Genomic DNA, 22,670 nt, shown 5'->3' on the forward strand with positions numbered 1-22,670 from the left:
TTAATAAATCATTAATAACGCAAAGACGATAAAAGAACGGAAATTTTAGCAGCATAAACGTAGCGCTAACCAACGAGACCAGTTTTGTGGAATTTGGCTGTTGTAGGGGGGCTAGGTGATGTCATAGTCTGGAAAAAACAATTGCTAAAATCTTAAAAATAAAAGCAGCACAAATGTAAATTTTTACGGCACAAAACAGCACAAACAGGGGGGCCAGCTTCGCTGAGCTTCTTAGGAAAGCATCGATATATCTATCCAGATTTTCTGTAATACTGCCTCTACCCGAAATGATGAATCTCCCGGGTGGGAAGTTGGTTTCCTTATGGATTTTTCGCAAGCAATATAGGGTAGGAATTTTAGGATTCTTGGTAAAAACAAATTCCCAGATGTCTTTGTTAATATCGCTATTGAGGAAGGCGTCATCATTGAGCGAATAGAATTTATCATAGAATTTTTCAACAGTATTCTTTGTAATTTGTCTGTACCAAGATTCTTTTTGGAGGATCTTTGTGCATATTGATTTATATTGTATGTTTGTCATAATGACTATATTTCCCCCTTGTCCGCAGGTTTGATAGTGAGATAGTATTGGGCACCCAAGGAATGTAGAGCTGCACAGCCATTTCTTTCATTTGTTAAATTCTTTTTGTGCTTGTATTTGTTTTATGTCAGCGGTCACAAAGTTCACAAAAGCAGCCAAATTAGGATTGTCAGACAAGGGGGGGAAATCTGTCATATTTTTTTCTTGAAAATAGTTGTATTTGTTTGTGGTTCTGTTTTAGTATCAATATGTTGTTGTAGAAGAGTCTCGATGTCCACCGTATCAGATTTCTCCAGCAAATTAAGTAGCTCATCCAGTGCTTCATCAATCTGTGAAGGGTCTATAGGTTTAGTCTCTTTGTAATATAGACTTTTAAAGAGAAGTCTTCTAGCAAATAGGTGAACATCTTTTATAACTTCAAATGTGTCAATGTCTGAGCTTGGACACAAATTAAGACCTTTACTTAGAAGTGATTTTTCAGCTGTGGATAATGTATAGTCCGAGAGATTGATGACGCTGTGAATATCCAAGTCATCGCAGTCTTCCTGACTATGGGTTAATTTAACTAAGTGTCTCTGATTGGGACGGGGAAAATCCCCTTCTTGACTTCTATTAGTGATTGAGGAATCGTGTGAGGTGTTTGAACCGCCACCCGAAGTCCTAGAGGAGCAAGTGTTATGTCCACCACATGTGTTACCTTTACCCAGGTAGGGAACAGTTCCAAAAGTTGGAAGTATAGAGTGCTGTTGTATCAGTGTTTATTCAATTACATTTGTTTCTTTTGCGTTAGATCATCTTGTGATCTAGACCATTTCATCTTTTGAGATCTCCTATCATCATAATGTGACTTCTGTGAGAAAGGGGAAGCAGAAGAGGAGTTAAAAGTAGAATTAGTTCCTTGAACATTCTGATTAAGATTCCTTTGTCTATTACCCACAGGGCCGTCTTTAAGGCAGGGCAAAAGGGGCAGCTGCCCTGGGCCCAAAGCAGCTGCCTCATACTTGCCAACTATCCCAGTTTAAATTTCCTTGTCTCTTGAAGTTTTAGCCCTGTTGTGTACAGATGACTCACCTGCAGACTCTGTGTTTACATGTAAATAACTGGCATTCATATGTAAATAGCAGCAGCATTACTAAGCAAAGAGATGTGGCCATCTGCATTGATATGTAAATAAAGGTAGCATTCATATGTATATCATGCTTCCCTGCAGTGAGAAGATGATGTGCTGTAACCTCTAGCAATCAGTGAGCAGTATTACTGTACAGTAATCACTAGCAACTAATTAACAAGCAGAAATCATTTGCTGTAACCTCTAGCAACTAATCAGTAAAAGATAATGTGAGCTGTAACTTCTAGCAACCAGTCAGTAAGCAGTAATGATATGCTGTAACCTCTGGCAACCAATCACAATTGCTGCCTGATCTGATACAGTAAACTGATTTTAAGTCCAGCTTCTATTTATTGTATGTCTCAGAGCAGGTGGAGAGTAAAATTGCATGGGAGGGGGCCCCCCAATTTTTTTTTGCCTGGGGTCCAATCAATATTAAAGACGGCCCTGATTACCCATATTGCCTGATCTATTGCCTTGATGCCACTTATAGAATTTTCCCTCTTGGAAGGCCCTCTTGTCTGTCCAAAATGTATTTTCTTTTGTTGCTAAAGTGTCACAGGTGATAGAATCCAAGTGATTTTTGATTCTTTCCTCCTGTTCTTTAAAGTTAGCTGCACTTTTTAGATTATATGTGGTGCGACCTGTCACAACCTATTAGTAGCAGCAGCAAGCCTCCATCCCTAATATGTGTTCAACATTCGAAAAATTAGAGAAATGGGACTTTAAATGAGGCGTGTCGTTGAATGAATACTTTGATTAAAATTATTTATTAAGTACAAACCTTATCACAAAAAGTGTCAATCTGAAATACAGGATACAATTTACTATAGTACACTTCTTTAAATAAATTTGTTCAGATATAGTAATTTTTCAGAATACAATACAACATCATTAACAATGCAAATGCATAGACATACTCATCCATTCATAAAACCAATAAATATAAGCAATTGCTCATAGTAAGCCAAAATGATCTGGGCATCAGTTGGATATATACTCCGCACGTTTCATGGCTCTTGCCAATCATCAGGAGTAAAAATGCTCTGAAATTAAATCAAGAATATCTATAAATATGGGATAACCTTTAAACGGATAACCATCTCTCAAGAAAAGGGGGGGGGGGCTATAACTTACTGTCTAGCCCAAAGGTGATGCAAAACATCTGTCCAGGGGATGCAGAGGACGGGAATATCGATCTCCCTCTGGGCTGAGGTGAGGAATCGCACCCAAATTGAGGATAGCAGCTGTGTAAAGCCCAGGTGACCATGTCACAACCATAGTGTATGATGTATGCTTACCAGGCCGTACTGTTCAGGAATATAGAGATAAGAACTTGTGAAATGTATTTGCTATTAATGGGACAAATCCATACTTGTAGGTGAATAAAATTAATGAATGATATGCAATAATATAAAATGTAATAATTTAACTACAGTAGGAGAGAATGTGCAATATGTACCCACTGTAGGTAACCCTACAACAAACCCACCATATAAAGGTGAGCTGAAGAATGTAAATAAACCTTAGTTACCTTGTATATAGATCTATGGCTGCAGATATGCCTGGAGTCCTGCTTATGTGGATGGTCAAAGTGAAATGGTCAGCTGGCTAACACAGACAGCTTAACCACTTGCCGCCTGCCCTATTACAGATTGACGGCGGCAAAGTGGTTTCATAATCCTAACCGGACGTCATATGACGTGATTAGGATTATGAGCCGCTGCGCGCCCCCGGGGGCGCGCATCGCGGCGATCGTTGTTGCGGGGTGTCAGTCTGACACCCGGCAACTACGATCTCGGTAAAGAGTCTCCGACGGAGACTCTTTACCATGTGATCAGCCGTGTCCAATCACGGCTGATCACAGTGTAAATGGGAAGAGCCAGTGATCGGCTTTCCCTCACTCGCGTCTGTCAGACGCGAGTAGAGGAGAGCCGATCGGCTGCTCCTCTGACAGGGGGGGTCTGTGCTGATCGATTATCAGCACAGCCCCCCCGAGGATGCCCACACTGGACCACCAGGGACACCACTAGACCACCAGGGAAAAGGTAATAAAAATGCATAATCCTCCCTAGACCACCAGGGTGCCAGTCAGCACAATGGGTGCCAATCAGTGCCCATAATGGATGCCAATCAGTGGCCACAATGGGCATCACTGATTGGCATGCATTATTGTTTGGCACTGATTGGCATCCATTACTATAACACCGATGCCGCCTATGAGTGCCCACCTCTGCCGCCTATGAGTGCCCACCTGTGCCGCCTGAGTGCCCACCTGTGCCGCCTATCCATGCCCACCTGTGCCGCCTATCCATGCCCATCCGTGCCGCCCATCCGTGCCGCCCATCCGTGCCAGCTATCAGTGCCAATTTGTGCCACCTATCAATGTCCGTCCGTGTCGCCCATCCGTGTCGCCCATCCGTGTCGCCCATCCGTGTCGCCCATCAGTGCCGCCTATCAGTGCCACTTCATTGGTGCCACATTGGTGCCCATCAGTGCCACCTTATCAGTGCCCATCAGTGTAGCCCCATCAGTGCCCATCAGTGAAGGAGAAAACGTACTTATTTACAAAGTTTTGAAACTGAAACAAAAAAAAACATTTTTTTTTTCAAAATTTTCGGTATTTTTTTATTTGTAGCGCAAAAAATAAAAATCGTAGAGGTGATCAAATACCACCAAAAGAAAGCTCTATTTGTGGGAAAAAAATGATAAAAATTTCATTTGGGTACGGTGTAGAATGACCGCGCAATTGTCATTCAAAGTGCGATAGCGCTGAAAGCTCAAAATTGGTCTGGGCAGGAAGGTGTTTAAGTGCCCTGTATTGAAGTGGTTAAATCCCCAGCAAAGGGCGGGTCCCCACAAACGTCAGGAAGCTCCAATTGGTGGAGAGGAGAGTAAAACGGCTCCATGCTCAGGTGTTAAAATCACAGAGCAGAGCAAACAATCATGACGCCGATGCACAGAAGGCAGGACCCCACCCCTTTAAAGGTTATCCCATATTTATAGATATTCTTGATTTAATTTCAGAGCATTTTTACTCCTGATGATTGGCAAGAGCCATGAAACGTGCGTTGAGTATATATCCAACTGATGCCCAGATCATTTTGGCTTACTATGAGCAATTGCTTATATTGGTTTTATGAATGGATGAGTATGTCTATACATTTGCATTGTTAATGATGTTGTATTGTATTCTGTAAAATAACTGTATATCTGAACAAATGTATTAAAGAAGTGTACCATAGTAAATTGTGTCCTGTATTTCAGATGGACACTTTTTGTGATAAGCTTTGTACTTAATAAATAATTTTAATCAAAGTATTCATTCAGCGACACGCCTCATTTAAAGTCCCATTTCCCTCATATTACGAATGTTGCACTTTTTAGATGTTGTAATTTGGAATATAATTGATCAATATCTTTGTCAATGTTGATCATACTTTTGCGATATTCCTCATTCAAAAAAATAAGAGAAGTGCCCCTGGGTGCAGACTGTATGATAATTTTAATATAACAGGTGGTTAGAAGTATAACTCACATTTCAGTAGTAAGTATAAGGCATAGTACGGCCCCATGCAATGGGGATCATCAGTGGAGTCAATCCCTGGGATGGATTAGCTGTCCCTGTGTTCGTCTCCAAAGCCAGAGTGAATAGTTTTCCTTATGTAATGATACATCCTGGCAACTATAGTACGGCCGCAACAAGAGGGAAAAAGAGCATGATGTAGAGGTATTTAAAAACTTTTAAAAACATGAAAACACAGATAAAAAAAATGGGCTGCTATCTAGAATAGAGGCAAACCAATGTTACAATAATGTTAAAAGTGGATATATTATATAAGATTAGCAAAAGATTACTTACAATATCAGGCAGGATAAAAACCCATCATTGCTAGACATTAATAAATAGGAAAAAATAAATAAAAAACATGAAAATAGTGTCACTTGGAATGGAAAACGGGAAAGAGGAAATGGTGATGTGTGAGTACATAATGTATAAAACGGATTTGGAACATATATGGCACAGGGGAAATTACAGATAAAATGATTTTAATATAGTAAAGGGAATGGGAAAGGGGGATAATGTTCATGATTGAAAGAATAATGTGTATGTGAGATGACAAAAATGGGGGAGAAACTTAGGTGAAAATAAATATGGAAAATTCCAAAAAGAAAGGGGGGGGGGGGAGAAAAAAAGAGAGGGAGGTTAGAAAATACTGAAAACAAATGTAAAAAAATTGAATGTAAAAAAAGAAAATATTTGAATATTTTTTCCTCCCCTTTCTTTTCCAAGTTTTCCATTTCCATGTACATTAAAATATTAGCGGTGCAATAGTGCAGTATCTGGATGATTGGTGAGTGATCTTCCCCCTTTCTGTCTCCAATGATGCTCATTCCCTGTCCATGGTTTCATATAATCAGACCCTTATTATGTTTTATTATAGATTATTTGTTTAATTTCTCCTGAAAGAAAATTCCCTGATGAAGGGATCAATACTGAAATCTTGAAAAGCATCGGGTGAACCACAAAGGAGACCAACAATTCTCAACCATATCAACTGTATTTTTTTTCTTTTAATCTTATGTCCTAATTGGTGATGTATGCACCTATTACTTTTTAATATTAACTCAATACATTTTGTTAAATTTTCTATATATCCCTTTCATGACTACGCCTATTTTTGACATTTGGTGTTTAAAAGTTAAAATCCATATTTTTTTGCTAGAAAATTACTTGGAACGCCCAAATATTATATATATTTTTTTAGTAGACTCTAGAGAATAAAATGGTGATTGTTGCAATATTTTATGTCACGCGGTATTTGCGCAGCGGTGTTTTAAACTCAACTTTTTGGGATAAGGGACACTTTCATGAATTTTTAAAAAAACAAAACAGTAAAATTTGCCCATTTTTTTTGCATAATGTGAAAGATGTTACGCAGAGTAAATAGATACCAAACATGTCACACTTTATAATTTCACACACTCGTGGAGTGACGACAAACTACGGTACCTAAAAATCTCAATAGGCGACACTTTAAAAAAAAAATTCTGGTTACCAGGTTAGAGTTACAGAGGAGGTCTAGTGCTAGAATTATTGCTCTCACGATCGCAGCGATTCCTCACATGTGTGATTTGAACACCGCTTACGGCTTCATTCCAGTCCCTCCCTAGCCACTGGAAGCGGCGGATTCTTCATCGGTGCTCCCGATTGAACGGGGGCCCTAGTAAGAGCGGCGGGAGGGGGGGGACATCCCATCCCGCTCCTCCGGCTTAACAGCCGAGCGGCTTTTACCCGCATCGGTTGTTATGGCTGGAAAGCCAATCGCCCGCTGTAAAAATCAGTACCGGGATGATGCCTGCAGGTGTGGGCATCATCCCGGTATAACCCCCGGAAGCCGAGTACGCACATCTGTGTACGCTCGGCGGCAAGGGGATATATTTTGATCTCTTTATCAAGTTGCCTCAAAAGTCCCATGTTCCTGGGGGGTACTCTTTCCATGTAGAATTTACAACTACAGTAAAACCTTGGATTGTGAGCATAATTAGTTCCAGAAACATGCTTGTAATCCAAAGCACTTGTATATCAAAGCAAATTTACCCATAAGAAATAATGGAAACTCAAATGATTTGTTCCGCAACCATTATTTCATAGGTCCTTCATTTTATATTCCATATCAAAAAATTATAGCAATGTGACCAGGTTGTGTAACCATAAAATGTCCATCCACAAATGGAAACCTCCATAAGGGGATTAGAAGCAAAATGCAACAGGAGCTACAGATTATAAAAGAGAAGAGTAGCACCTCTAAGTGTAGCAATATGTTGCTAAATGTTGTACCTTCATTAACTGTAACAGGCAGGTAAGTACTGGGGGGGGGGGGGTCAAGGGGGATTCTAATGCCTAAAAATGTTTACCTTAATGCAAAGAATGCATTAAGGTAAAAAATATTTAGGCATTATAAACACTTTGATGTACATTTTATTTAGCTATTTATTTAAAGCGTAACTCCAATTTTGTAGAAACCATTTCCCTCTGGGTAATCTATGGACATTGCAAGGATTTTAACAAGCTGTCGCAGATTCCTAACTTTTGTTATTCTGAAGAAATCTCTCTGTGTCCATGAGGTAAAGTTATTTTAAAGGGAGTGATTTCCTAATTATCAATTAGCTGTGCATCTGCAGGGCTCTAATGGGGAAAGCTGCTAGGCCTACATCCCTTTAGATGTGATTTCCTATTGGGATTATCTCACCAAAAAATGAAATTTTTGGTGCAGGGGATGCTGAAATCTGATTTGTATCTTGGTGCAGATTTCTGGGAAAATCAGTGAGTCACACAAGCAGGAAATCATGTTTCTGAAAATGACAGAGCTGCAGATTGAAAGGGAAAGGCAATTTTTAATAACATTCAATTACAATACAACTTGTGCTCCATTTGTATACGCTGTATTTGTTCTTTATTTGCTATTTTTTTCATCTTTATCTAAAAGTATGTTACAGTATCTCGCAAAAGTGAGTACACCCCTCACATTTTTGTAAATATTTTATCATATCTTTTCATGTGACAACACTGAAGAAATTACGCTTTGCTACAATGTAAAGTAGTGAGTGTACAGCTTGTGTAACAGCATACATTTGCTGTCCCCTCAAAATAACTCAACACACAGCCATTAATGTCTAAACCGCTGGCAACAAATGTGTGTACACCCCTAAGGGAAAATGTCCAAACTGGTCCAAAGTGTCAATATATTGTGTAGCCACCATTATTTTCCAGCACTGCCTTAACCCTCTTGGGCATGGAGTTCACCAGAGCTTCACAGGTTACCACTGGAGTCCTCTTCCAGTCCTCCATGGCGACTTCACTGAGCTGGTGGATGTTGGAGACCTTGCGCTCCTCCACCTTGTGCTCCTCCACCTTGCATTTGAGGATGCCCCATATTTACATTTTACATTTTCAATTAGGGGTGTACTCACTTTTGTTGCCAGAGGTTTAGACATTAACGGCTGTGTTGAGGTATTTTGAGGGGATGGCACATTTACACTGTTATACAAGCTGTACGCTCACTACTTTACATTGTAGCAACGTGTCATTTTTTCAGTGTTGTCACATGAAAAGATAGAGTGAGGGGTGTACTCACTTTTGTGAGATACTGTGTCTGGACGTTGTCTTTAATGTGGCTGCAACTAAAGCGATTATATTTGCAGATATTTAGTGCATGTGTGGCATGCCTTGATAAGTGGATCTTAAAGATTAACACTGTTTTATTTATTTTATTTTTAGCATATTATTCTAACACAGATGTTTCTTCAGTATATCTGGTCAAATCAAGTCCAAAGTCCCTATATCACATGATGATGTACTACTCTAACACCATGTATACATGCTGGCAATTCCTACCTCAAGCTATAAGGTATAGTCTTGAAAGTGATTGTGTAGTTCTTTCAACGTGTTAAGGTATAGCTTGTTATTAAATAAGTACTGTACATGTGGCAGCTATAATTGCTCATTATATACAATGTAGAGGATGAGGGGAGCCCATTACTGCTAATCAAAAGGCCACATAATTCTGACATTACTCTTCATTAAAAGCTTGATTCAACCACAACAAACACATGGACCGTCCCTGCCTATTGACTGCCTCACTCTGAGGCATTTAACATTTACAGGCTTAATCACAGAGATGGTCTAGCTCTACGATTAAGGCTCCATTCACATATATGTGAATTGGATAAGTTTTGAACCACATCCGATTTACAAGACATGTCAATCAAACCAGCTTTCTATCAAGCCGGTAGATATGTTCAGCCCCCCTGACTCAATACTTTGTAATACCACCTTTCATTGCAATTACAGCTACAAGTCTTCTTGGGTATGTCTCTACCAGCTTTGCACATCTAGGGAGTGAAATTTTTGCTCCTTCTTCTTTACAAAATAGCTTAAGCTCTGTCAGATTGGATGGAGAGCATCTGTGAACAGCAATCTTCAAGGCCAAAGATTCTAAATTGGATTTAGGTCTGGACTTTGACTGGGCCGTTCTAACACATGAATATGCTTTGATCGCAACCATTGCATTGTAGCTCTGGCAGTATGTTTAGGGTCGTTGTCCTCCTGGAAGGTGATCCTCTGCCCCAGTCTCAGTCTTTTGCAGACTCTAACATGTTTTTTTTTCTAATGCCGTGTACACACGATCGGACTATCTGATGGACTTAGTCCAGCGGACAACCCGCCGGACTTTGCAGCGGAGGTCCGCCAGACTTTCTGAACGAGCGGACTTGCCCACACATGCCCACACACAACAGGACTTTTCTGGCTGACTAGGTCCAGCGGACAATCCGCCAGACTATGGTGGGAGTCCGCCGGACTTTTGAAATGAATAGACTTCATTTTGAACGTGGCTTCACATAGTCGGGACTAGCGAAGGAAGTCAATGCCGCCACCTCCATCGGCAAGACTGACACCTCGCTAGCCCCATCACCTGGTATGGATTTAAAGGGGAACCCCTACGCCGAAAAACGGCGTGGGGGTCCCCCCAAAGTCCATACCAGACCCTTATCCAAGCAGGCAGCCTGGCCCGTCAGGAAAGGGGGTGGGGACGAGCAAGCACCCCCCCTTTCCTGAACTGTACCAGGTTGCTTGCCCTCAACATGGGGGGTGCTTTAGGGAAGGGGGGCCCTGTGCTCCCCCTACCCCAAAGCACCTTGTCCCCATGTTGAGGACAATTTAATAAGAGGGCCTCCAGATACTTACCCCCCCCACATTATGTGAATGAGTATGGGGTATGATGTAAAAGTGTAAATAAAAAAACACAACGCAAGTTTTTTAAATTAGACAGCTCCAGTGGTCTTCTCTTCTTCCGTCTTGGGGGGGGGGTCTTCTCGCCGGACTTCTCCGCTATCTTCTGCTCTTTTGCTAGCTCTTTTACTAGCGGAGGAGCCCGGCTTTCTTCTTTGTCGCTGCCGCCGTCCGGGGGTCTTCTTCTGGGTCTTGTCCCGCTCTTTGGTTCTTCTTGCCGGGCCTCCACTATCTTCTTATAGCTCTTTTACTAGCATTGGCCCTGTCTTCTGTCACCGCCGCCGCTTTCTTCTCTTCTTCTCTTCTTCCTTGCGATGTTAACACGACGCTCTCTGGCTGCAATGGCAGGGACTCGGCGGACAATTTTGAGTCAAAACTTCTTTCTAAGTCCGCCGGACTTTTGGGTAGAAAGTCCGCCGGAGCCCACACATGGGCAGATTGTCCGGCGGACTCTGGTCCGCCGGATAGTCTGATCGTGTGTACGCGGCATATGATTGCCTTTTATTTGGCTCCATCCATCTTCCCATCAACTTTGACCAGCTTCACTGTTCCTGCTAAAGAAAAGCATCCCCACAACATGATGCTGCCACCACCATGTGTCACAGTGGGAATGGTGTGTTCAGGGTGTTGTGCAGTGTTAGTTTTCATGTCACATAGTGATTTGCTTTTAGGCAAAAAAGTTCAATTTTGGTCTCATCTGACCAGAGCACTGTCTTCCACATGTTTGCTGTGTCCCCCACATGGCTTCTTGAAAACTGCAATGGCTTTCTTTTTTCCACTCTTCCATAAAGGCCATATTTGTGGAGTGCACAACTAATTGTTGTCCTTAGCACAGATTATTCCACCTGAGCTGTGGATCTCTGGAGCTCCTCCAGAGTTACCATAGACCTCTTGGCTGCTTCTCTGATTGATGCTCTCCTTGCCTGGCCTGCCAGTTTAAGTCGACTGCCATGTCTTGGTAGCTTTGCAGTTATGTCATACTCTGATGTACTGACCAGTGCTCAGTGAGATGTTCAACGCTTGGGATATTTAAAAAAAATACTATTATCTTTTATTTCTCACCAAAACAGTGTAAACATACTTAAGCTTATGTTTTTGCAGTTTTTGCAGTAACAAAAAAAGGAAAAAAAAGAGAAAACATTTTCTAGTCCTTAAAGAGGAAGTAAACCCTGATGGGTTTACTTCCTCTTTCATTCCCTGCAAAGGCAAAGCATAATGGACTACTATGCATCGCATAGTAGTCCATTATGTGTCACTTACCTGACACAGGAGCCAGCGATGTCACCGCTGTCCCCTGTAGTCCGGCGCATCCATCTTTTCGGTGGGGTCTCGCAGCTCCGCCGCTGTCATGCGCACGCGAGCCGACACGCGCGGCAGCTCCATTGTTGGAAATGCCGCGCTCAGTGCGCCTGCGCGCCGCTGTCTACGGCGCATGCGCCATAGACAGCGGTGCCTGTCTTCGGTCAAATATCTCCTAAACCTATACGGTTTAGGAGATATTTCTTGGACCTACAGGTAAGCCTTAATCTAGGCTTACCTGTAGGTCAAAGTGGTTTGTAAGGGTTTACAACCACTTTAATGAACACCTTGTGTAGAAATGCATCAGAGTGAGCTCTACACTGATGTCATGTCTGCTTCATAGGAACTGGGATGTTGGCTAAAACTTGCTTCGGGTAAGCAAGTGGTCCCTGGGTCATCTCATATTTGTCTTATTTTGGCCCCCATTAATGTCTTCCAGAACCTGTTGCCAGGTGTGCAGTTTAGTGCTTCTGGATGAGTCCTTCCTTTCTCTGTAGCTCACTTCTCAGTTCTGTCACATCCTCTTTAATAAGTTGTTCTGGCTTTTGTACAGAAAGTTATGATCTTTTTTGCATGAAAAAACATTCTGTTTGCCTGGCAACATCCAGGAACTTCTGAATGCATTGATCAACACCAGTACGAATCTCTTCCTGATCTGTCCCATCCCCATAGTCCTGACACACGAGAGAAGCAAAGCAGGCCTCAAATGAGGACTCCAGCTCATCCACCAGCGTGCTGTTCCTGGGGTTCTTCGCCCCAGGCGAGGTGGACAGGAGCCCAGAGGCGTCCCTGGCTGCATAGGAGGAAGAGGACCGGGTGGCTGAACGGAGAACATTCTGCTCAGGGAGGATGTCATGACACCCAGCGGGATATTTTTTTATAACCTAACCCTGCTTCAAACTTCTCCATAACTTTATGCCTGACTTGTCTGGTGTGTTCCTTGGCCTTCGTGATGCTGTTTATTCACCAACATTTTCTAACAAACCTATGAGGGCTTCACAGAACAGCTGTATTTATACTGGGATTAAATTACACACAGGTGGACTCTATGTACTAATTAGGTGACTTCTGAAGGCAATTGATTCCACTAAATTTTAGTTAGAGGTAGACTAAAGGGAGCTGAATACAAATGCACACCACACTTTTCACATATTTATTTGTAAAATAAAAAGAGAAAACCATTCATCATTTTCCTTCCACTTCACAATTATGTGCCACTTTGTGTTCCTCTATTGCATAAAATCACAATAAAATGTTTTTGGTTGTAACATGTCAAAATGTGGAAATTTTAAGAAACTGTAGCTTTGTAAAGAATAAAGAAAAGGTGGTAAAAAAAATAAATTATAAGGTAAACTGAATACTGAAGGAAATCAAAAGTAAAGAACATTATGTAATTAATACAAAGTACCAAATTATTGTATTCATTTTTTAGATTTTTTGGATAGCTGTGCTGTGAGAAAATATCATTCTTCTTAATTATTGCACAGCTCTTTAAAAGATTTGTAAGTGGAAGCTAAGAATAAGGGGTGTATTTATAAATAAAAAAAATCCCACAGCTATTCGCTATTCATCCTGTGAAACTGTATGCACATTCTGTCCATGCAATTGGGGGGAAAATTTAATTTTAGTAAGCTATTATCTGTTCAGGGCAATTGTTGTTTAGTCATACAGAATAGAGTGAATCAGAAAAATACAGCATTATGGCCACTAGATGGAGCTGATAATAAATTCACAAAAACAAATTACTTATTGCTACGGCTATACTCAACTTAAAGCCATTAGCTGTGACTAGGCAACAATTCAAACTTCTGCAGGTCACCACTGCCACAAAGAAAATTATAGCCAAGGCATGGAAAACCCCTAACCTTAGCATTGCGGAAACTAAGAGTAGAATAACCATGATACTAGCCAATTTTGAAGCAATCCTGGTACATAGGGTAAGAAAATATGAGAGCCTGTGGAAACCCTAGATGGATCATTACCTCCCTGTTGACTTTGACAACACACTACTATCCCCCTGACTATTATAGTTAATCAGATTTCCCCTTTAAGACTCTCCACATTCTACCACCCCCCCCCCCCCCCCCCCCGGGCCGGCCCTAGTGTCCCTCCTTGCCTTTATGATTCTACCCTTTCTCTCTGCTTAACCCCTGTTTACCCAATATTTCTTTATCTTTCTTACAGACCCCTTCTTCCCACTAGTTTCTATTTACCAGCCTTAAGTTCTAGGATGTTACACTGTTGCCTATAACCTTTTGCATCTATATGAAGTTTGATAGTCCTCCTGTATATATCCCTTCACTTACCCTATTTCTATGTGGGTTGCGTCCCTGTCATCGCACAGTATTATTGTACATCCTGTCTTACCCCCTCTACCGTTGGGATTTTTCCTTTTTAGTTCTTTACCTCTATATACTTATTCTATTCTTCAATAAAATGTTTGAACAAGGAAAAACAAATGACTTATTTACAATAATGCTATAATGGCCATAATGCTGTATTTTCCTGATCCACTCTATGGAAAACATTTGACCCGGAAATAAAAAATCTCAGGAACATTTGTTTTTGCCCCATTTGCACAAAATTAATGCACACTACTGCATCTCTGTGAATTTTTTATAACTCTATTCCTAAGGCTTTGTTCAGATTTGAGTACTGAAAACCAAGATTTTTACAAGGTAGCTTCACTGCAAGAACAAGATTTCCCTGCAAGCCATCTATCCCGATACTACAGTGCCTTGCAAGAGTATTCACCACTCTTGGCTTTTTACCTATTTTGTTACATTACAGCCTTTAGTTCAATGTTTTTTAATCTGAATTATACGTGATGGATCCGAACACAATAGTCTAAGTTGGTGAAGTAAAATTAGAAAAATATATACATAAAACTATTTTTTTAGAAATAAAAAAACTGATAATTGGCATGTATGTATGTATTCACCCCCTTTGTTATGAAGCCCCATAAAAAAGCTCTGGTGCAACCAATTACCTTCAGAAGTCACATAATTAGTGAAACAATGTCCTCCTGTGTGCAATCTAAGTGTCACATGATCTGTCATTACATGTACACACCTTTTTGAAAGGTCCCAGAGGCTGCAACACCCAAACAAGAGGCACCACTAACCAAACACTGCCACGAAGACCAAGGAACTCTTCAAACAAGTAAGGGACAATGTTGTTAAGTACAAGTCAGGGTTAGGTTATTAAAAAAAAAATCTAAATCTTTGATCCCTAGGTGCACCATCAAATGTATCATAACCATATGGCAAAGAACATGGCACAACAGCAAATCTGCCAAGAGATGGCCGCACACCAAAACTCATGGACTGGGCAAGGAGGGCATTAATAAGAGGCAGCACAGAGACCTAAGGTGACCCTGGAGGAGCTGCACAGCAGAGACTGGAATATCTGTACATAGGACGACAATAAGCCGTATGCTCTATAGAGTTGGGCTTTATGGCAGAGTAGCCAGAAGAAAGCCATTACTTTCAGCAAAAAACAAAATGGCATGTTTTGAGTTTGCGAAAAGGCATATGGGAGACCCCCAAAATGTATGGAGGAAGGTGCTCTGGTCTGATGAGACTAAAATTTAACTTTTTGGCCATCAAAGAAAACGCTATGTCTGGCGCAAAACCCAGCACATCACCCAAAGAACACCATTTCCACAGTGAAACATGGTGGTGGCAGCATCATGCTGTGGGGATGTTTTTCAGCAGATGGGACTGGGAAACTGGTCAGAGTTGAGGGAAAGATGGATGGTGCTAAATACAGGGATATTCTTGAGCAAAACCTGTACTGCACTATATGTGATTTGAGGCTAGTACGGGGGTTCACCTTCCAGGAGAACAATGACCCCAAAAACACTGCTAAAGCGACACTTGAGTGGTTTAAGGGGAAACATGTAAATGTGTTGGAATGGCCTATTCAAAGCCTGGACCTCAATCCAATAGAAAATCTGTGGTCAGACTTAAAGATTGCTGTTCACAAGTGCAAACCTTCCTACTTGAAGGAGCTGGAACAGTTTTGCAAGGAGGCATGGGCACAAATGTTATTTTGTCAAATTCGTTGTTTGCTTTACATTAAAACAAAAAAAAAATCTTCAAAGTTGTGGACGTTCTGTAAATTTAATGATGCAAATCCTTAAAAAATCCATTGTTAATTCCAGCTTGTGAGGCAACAAAACATGAAAAATGCCAAGGTGGGTGAATACTTTTGCATGGAACTGTATATGTAAATTGTCTTCAAACTTGTGGGATGGGGGGAGAGAAGTGAAGGGAGTGTAAGGGGTGAGTATGGATGGGCGCAACAAAAAAAGAAGAAAAAAATTGTATTCAAACTGCCACATGCAAGAGTTTGCTAGAGCACCCTCACAGCATACACAGATCTTAAATGTACCATTGGCTATTTTGGAGAACTGTTTTCTCTGTTCATATGCACTGTATGCAGTGTAGTAGACAATCAGTTTGAAGTTAAAATAAAGTACAGAATTCTGTATTTAAGTTTTATAACTTTCTTTAAATATAAGGAGATAAACTTGGATATGCTGTTACATTTTTTTTTCCAAAATAAAATCACAAAGCTATTCATTGGTTTTGGTACACTAAAAATGTGCAATATGTTTAAAACGTTAGAGATTCTTGATAAATGAACATAAGTATAAGAAGTTTAAATATATATATGCTAAACCAACTATTACAGTATATTATCAAATTATGTTGATTCTTCTATCTCAGGGAAGGAAAAAGCCAGTATGAAAGAGCTTTTGGAGTCTCTTCAAAGGACTTGTTCAAAGCTGTTTACAGGTAATGTGGTTGTCAGAAGTTGAATCAAGTAACAATCTCACACTTCAATGCAGAATATTGTCCTTCAAACTCAGACTGCATTCACTCAAATTTTCAAGGTTCTATGAATGTGGTTTTGCAATGTTTTCTTATGTAAATTTACAATTTGCATTATAAAGCAGTAAATGTCTATAATATACTTGTTTGGGGATTTTTTTTTAATAACACAAGTAAGCAGAGCATTTCAAATCTCCAAGTGCAGACTTTGTAAACTGTTCATACACTTTGTCCCAAAAGAGATAACATGGAGGAGGCAGTGTCAATTTACAATCAACAGACACTGAAGTTTAGGTCACATAGAAGTCCAAGGGATCTGTCATATAGTCTAGGGCCTCTGTTGCCCAATCTTTGGCCTGTTGAAATTCATTGAATGGCCCTTTGGGACTTCTGCAAACAGCATTGTATTTTTTGGTGCTTACTTAACCACTTTCAGACCGGACCAATTTGCTGGTCAAAGACCAGACCACTTTTTGCGATTCGGCACTGCGTCGCTTTAACTGACAATTGCGCGGTCGTGCGACGTGGCTCCCAAACAAAATTGACGTCCTTTTTTTCCCACAAATAGAGCTTTCTTTTGGTGGTATTTGATCACCCCTGCGGTTTTTATTTTTTGCGCTATAAACAAAAATAGAGCGACAATTTTGAAAAAAACACATTATTTTTTACTTTTTGTTATAATAAATATCCCCCAAAAATATATAAAAAAACATTTTTTTCCCTCAATTTAGGCCGATACGTATTCTTCTACATATTTTTGGTAAAAAAAATCGCAATAAGCGATTATTGATTGGTTTGCGCAAAAGTTATAGCGTTTACAAAATAGGGATAGTTTTATAGCATTTTTATTAATATTTTTTTTTTTTACTAGTAATGGCGGCGATCTGCGATTTTTTATTGTGACTGCGACATTGTCGGGGACCCATCGGACATTTTTGACACATTTTTGGGACCATTGTCATTTATACAGTAATCACTGCTATATAAATGCAGTGATTCCTGTGTAAATGACACTGGCAGTGAAAGGGTTAACCTGTGGGTGGCAGTGTAGGGGTTAAGTGTTCCTAGGGGTGTGTTACTAACTGTGGGGGGGTTGGGCTTTCATTTAGTGTACACTGATCTCTGCTCCAATCACATGGAGCAGAGATCAGCGTCACTAGTTGCTAGGCAGAATGGGAAAATGTTGTTTATACAGCATTTCCTCCATTCGGCCGCTCCGTGAGACGATCGCGGGGATGCCCGCGGCGATCGAGTCCGCGGGTCCCGTGACCGGACTCACGGGGGTCCCGAGCAGCGCGGGAGCGCGCCGGCGGCGGCGCGCTCCCGATGGCACGGCGGCAACGAATATTGGACGTACATGTACGCCAATATGCCTGCCCGTGCCATTCTGTCGACGTACATCGTCGTGCGCTGGTCGGGAAGTGGTTAAAGTATAACTTAAGGCAACTTTTTTTTTTAGTTTTGGATAGGATTAGAACATCAGCCAGTTTTTATTGCTGCCTGTGCCCCTCTCTATTTGTCCTGTTTACCACTACCAGCGAAAGTGAAAGTAAAAGAAAAACACAAATGTTGGGTTGTCCCTAGAACAGGAATATTGGGGATATCTTCCAGTGGGGACACTAATTCTGATGACAACCAGGGATTCCTTCACTTTAGCGGGATTGTCTCTCACTTCCTGTTTTGGCTATGGGACAGGCAGTGAAGGAAAATGTCCCCAATGGGACAGCGATGAGACATAGATGGAAAAACAATAAACATTACATGGGTTATAACACTCCCCTAGTTTGGCTTGCACAGGCGGTACCCGGGTTACAAACAAGATAGGGTCTGTAGGTTTGTTCTTAAGTTGAATCTGTAAGTCAGAACAGGTACATTTTTAAGTGTAGCTCCAGCCCAAAAAAATATTTTTGAGCTTTTTGGATAGCATAGGGTAGGGTCAACACCCCGGTAATGTTTTTTCTGTTGTCTGTGCCCCTGTTCAGATTATTTCACTTCCCTTTCTGTCCCAATGACAATTAGGTTTTGAAAATGTTGGGCTGTTGCGGAAACAAGCCATGGTAATAAAGCTTCAGTGAAGGTACCTTTTTCCCATAATAACTCTTACAGGAGTGAATTTCCCTAACTAGGGGTAGATTTTGTCTCACTTCCTGTTGTCCCCCGCCATTTGTAAGTAGGAGTCGTTTGTAAGTCAGATGTTTGTAACTAGGGGACCGCCTGTGGTAGTTAAATGGATTTATTTCTGTCACACTACTGTTTTTTTTTTGTACCCCTTATAATCATATATTTGATTAAATGTGGCACAAATAATTTTTTAAGGGAGGTGTAAGGCACACAAATGATAAAGTATTGATTTGTAAAGGGACTGTAAAAGCAGTGATCTCCAGCAGTCCTTTGCAATGTGTCTCCAGTTTATAATTGTCTCCTGAAGCATGTTCATCATTTGCAACAACTCCTATTGCAAAATATAAAATAAAAAAAACTGTGCACAGGTTTGTGCAAAATAATAAAAGTAGTATACAGTATGTGTAACGTGCTAATTACTAATATTATCCTTTTAAACCATTATCCAATATTGGCAATCTATACAGTGCTAGTAATATTCACAGAAAAAAACTTTGGATCATAAAGAAGACTATGGGGGTGATTTACAAAAGCCGCGCGCCATCAGTAGAGGTGCACGGCGAGGTGCAACACACATTTCCATATTTAGGAAATGGAATGCAATCTGTGCGCCACTATGGACATGGCATCTCCAAATCAATATTGACAAAAGATGGAGGTGCCAATATTGTGGGGTGATGTGAGGAAGTTTAGTAACTGGCCAAGTAACAAATATGCCCAAAATAGAATGAGAAGGTAACTTTTTCAGAAGTTTCAGAGAAAGCCTGCTGCGCCTGCAAGTACGTTTTAGAACTGCGTGAGATCAGTGTAAGCAATGCGCATGCACAATTGGCTGTTGCGCTTGTTCACATGCGTTTTGTTCACTGCATGGCCAAAATCTTAGTTAATGTTATGTCCTTGGATTTCCATAGGTTAACTTTTGCTTTTAAAGGGGAACTCCACACTCCATTCTCCAATGCTCTTGTCTCCCCCATCTAACCCCTTGGATTTCCATGGGCTAACTTTTGCTTTAAAGGTAAACTCCACACTCCACTCTATTCTCAAAAGGCAGTGAGCCGCCTTCATCAATCAAAACCACATCATTTTTCAGAGCCTACAACATTGCCAGCAAAGAAAGGGGCGAGAACAGTGATCGCTCAACCCCCTCCTTAACCATAGAAGGCCACATGCACTCAACATAGCTGGCTGCCTTTAGGGCATGTTGGGCTCAGCCCAATACCAACCACAAAGCATCTTGTACACACTAGTTTAAAGGGGTTTTCTACATTCTGTAAAGCCCCCTGTCTGCAGCCCCCCACAAACCCAGCCTAGGGTTGTGTGGAAGAGGCCCTGGTCCCCCTGAATATGGGAACAAGGTGGTTGGCTTTTGGGGTGCCTGAGCCCCTCCTTAAGCAATTTTGCATTTTTAAAGCCACGTCTCCTTGTTTTGTTTTTGGGGTTGTCCAAATTGGTGACATTGATATATGTCCCTCAGGGTGGGACCCATACCCATTTTAAGGCCAATAACTAGAATATAAGCCAGCCAAGTGGGGACTCGCAAACTTAACAAGTCAGTTCCCATAGACTGCAATGATATTTGTTGTAGAACTTTTGCCCATGTTAGACTTTGTTTGCCCCTCTGAACCCGGGGGGTGTTTGTCCCATCTGTAATTTTGTAGCATGCTGGATCATGTGCTTAATTTTGGACAGGGGGTGGCTTATTTTGTGCTAGCTGCATTTGGGTTGTTCTGGACATGCTCAGGTACTTTGTTTTCTCGCTGTGGCTTTTGGTGTGTGAAATGCATTTGTGGTGTTCTGGGCATGCTCAGGGACTTTGTTTTTTTTTTGTGTGAACAGCACTTGGATTTTTCTGGGCATGCTCAGAGAGTGTGTTTTTTGGGTTAGTAATTTAAGGACATCCTTAAGAGGTGTACCCCCCATGGGTGTAGCATAAGGGGTTGCAGGGGTCACAATCGCAAACCCCACCCCTAGCTTCAGGGGTTCCCTGCAACCTCCCTGTCATATTATCATATCCTCCACAAAGTCCAACTCCGATCTGCCTTTGGGTCCCACGCCCATGCTCCAGTACTGGGCTTCTACTTCTCTGTTCCCATTGGCTGGTGAGAAGCTGTGAGCCATTTCCTGAATGGAGAGAAGCACGAGGTGAGAACAGCCCAGGATGGGGAGTGTCTGTTCTGTTTGCTGGCAACATAGAATGGTAACCAAGCTCAGTGGAGCGTGCCGTCCTGTATCCACGATGGGACCGATGTCACTGGTGAGGTATGACACTGCTCAGTGTCTCCTAGTCACAGATGGGATTCACTGTACCCCCACCTGGGGATGACTACTTACCCCACTTCCCCGACAACTGGGGTAAAGTCACCCACCTCCGGGAGGTGACCTTCTCCGAGCACCTGCCAACACTGACAGATAATCCTTCAGAATTTGCTAAAACAAATCCCTTAACACCTCTTCAGGGGGCCCCTGAAGGGCTACAGGCTCCAGATTTTTTGTCACATGGCTTTGCCCTCCCAGAACTAAGTTGCCCCCCCAAAGCCTCCTGACCACCCCCTCCACCCTACATGCTATGCCCGGCTGCTGAGCTCCTTTCCCATTACAGCACCCTATACTGTTCCACCTCCGCAGGGCTGAAATCACATTCCTTTACACCAGATAGCCATGATCTGCACAGGGTGTAAGTATCTGCCTACTGCAACTACACTTCCATTCCGACCAGAGAATTTCACAGGTCAGAAGAGAAACATAAAAGCCAGACTGACAGACTGTATAAAGGAATGTAATTTCAGCCCTGTGTAGTGTGGGGGTGTGGGGAAGCTGTATACAGTGCTGGAATGGGAAAGGAGCTCTGCCAAGTAAACCTGCCAGGGGTCCCCGTCCTCTGATTCTCCAGTGGTGATCCCTTGCTTCTGATTCTCCAGCATTAATCTTTGTCCTCTGATGTAAAGAGGAACTCTGGGAACTCAAAACTTTTAGGCTCCATGCACACTGGAGCTCATAAATGCAGTTTTTTTGGAGTTTGGGCGTTTTTTTAAAAGCCCATTAACTTCACTCTATGTTATCCTATGTGTCCATGCACACATGGACGTTGTTGGACATTTATCAGCAGTGGAGTTTATGGGCTGTTTTCTGAACACCATAAGGAGCAGTACCGGTAAAAGGTGTTAAAACGAGGGTTAACGCTGTAAAAAGCGTTAAGCCTCTATTCAAAATCAATGGTTCCCTATGGGAGCCCAGTGATTTGAATAGAAGTCGCACCAGAAGTTGGATCATCATGATCCAACTTGCGGTGCGATTTGTGTGCAAAGGATGAAGGGGAATCCCCACCAAAATTAAAAAAACAAAATGGCATGGGGTTCCCCCTCGGATGATACCAGACCCTTCAGTCTGGTATGGATTTTAAGGAGAATCCCCTTCGCTGAAAAAACAGCGTGGGTTCCCCCCAAAAATCCATACCAGACACTTATCCGAGCACGCAGCCCGACCGGTCAGGAAAGGGAGTGGGGATGGGCAAATGCCCCCTTGAACCATACCAGGCCGCATGCCCTCAACATGGGGACAAGGTGCTTTGGGGTGGGGGGGGGCGCAGGCCCCCCTGCCCCAAAGCACCAACCCCATGTTGAGGGCATGCAACCTGGTACGGCTCAGGAGGGGGGCGCTCGCTCACCCCCCACCCCCTTTCCTGACCGGCCAGGCTGCATGTTCTGATAAGGGTCTGGTATGGAATTTTAGGGGGGACCCCACTCTGTTTTTTCATCGAAGGAGGTTCCCCTTAAAATCCATACCAAACCAAAGGGTCTGGTATCGTCCGAGGGGGAACCCAAGGCCAATTTTTTTTTTTTTCATTTTGGCGGGGTTCCCATTCATCCTCATCACACAAGTCATGCCACAGGTCGGATCATGTTGATCTGACTTCTTGTTTCGACTTCTATTCAAATCAATGAGCTCCCATAGGGAACCACTGATTTTGAA

General features: G+C 41.9%; 1 protein-coding gene and 1 pseudogene across 1 annotated transcript in view; one reads left to right on the forward strand and one right to left on the reverse strand.

The window, feature by feature from the left end:
* The window catches only part of LOC143982240 (acetylserotonin O-methyltransferase-like), a 79,969-nt gene that overhangs the window by 18,244 nt on the left and 39,055 nt on the right, over positions 1-22,670 (forward strand). Inside the window, exons 3-4 of the mRNA XM_077480794.1 lie at positions 8,932-9,061; positions 16,476-16,544. Of these exons, the coding sequence (XP_077336920.1) occupies positions 8,932-9,061; positions 16,476-16,544 (199 nt within the window). The remainder of the gene's footprint in view (positions 1-8,931; positions 9,062-16,475; positions 16,545-22,670) is intronic.
* Positions 12,069-12,598, reverse strand: LOC143982242 (mediator of RNA polymerase II transcription subunit 28 pseudogene; annotated as a pseudogene).

The sequence above is a fragment of the Lithobates pipiens genome, unplaced genomic scaffold (assembly GCF_037356315.1).
Source record: "Lithobates pipiens isolate NorthernLeopardFrog02 unplaced genomic scaffold, aLitPip1_a1.2 Scaffold_16, whole genome shotgun sequence".
Classification (NCBI taxonomy): domain Eukaryota; kingdom Metazoa; phylum Chordata; class Amphibia; order Anura; family Ranidae; genus Lithobates; species Lithobates pipiens.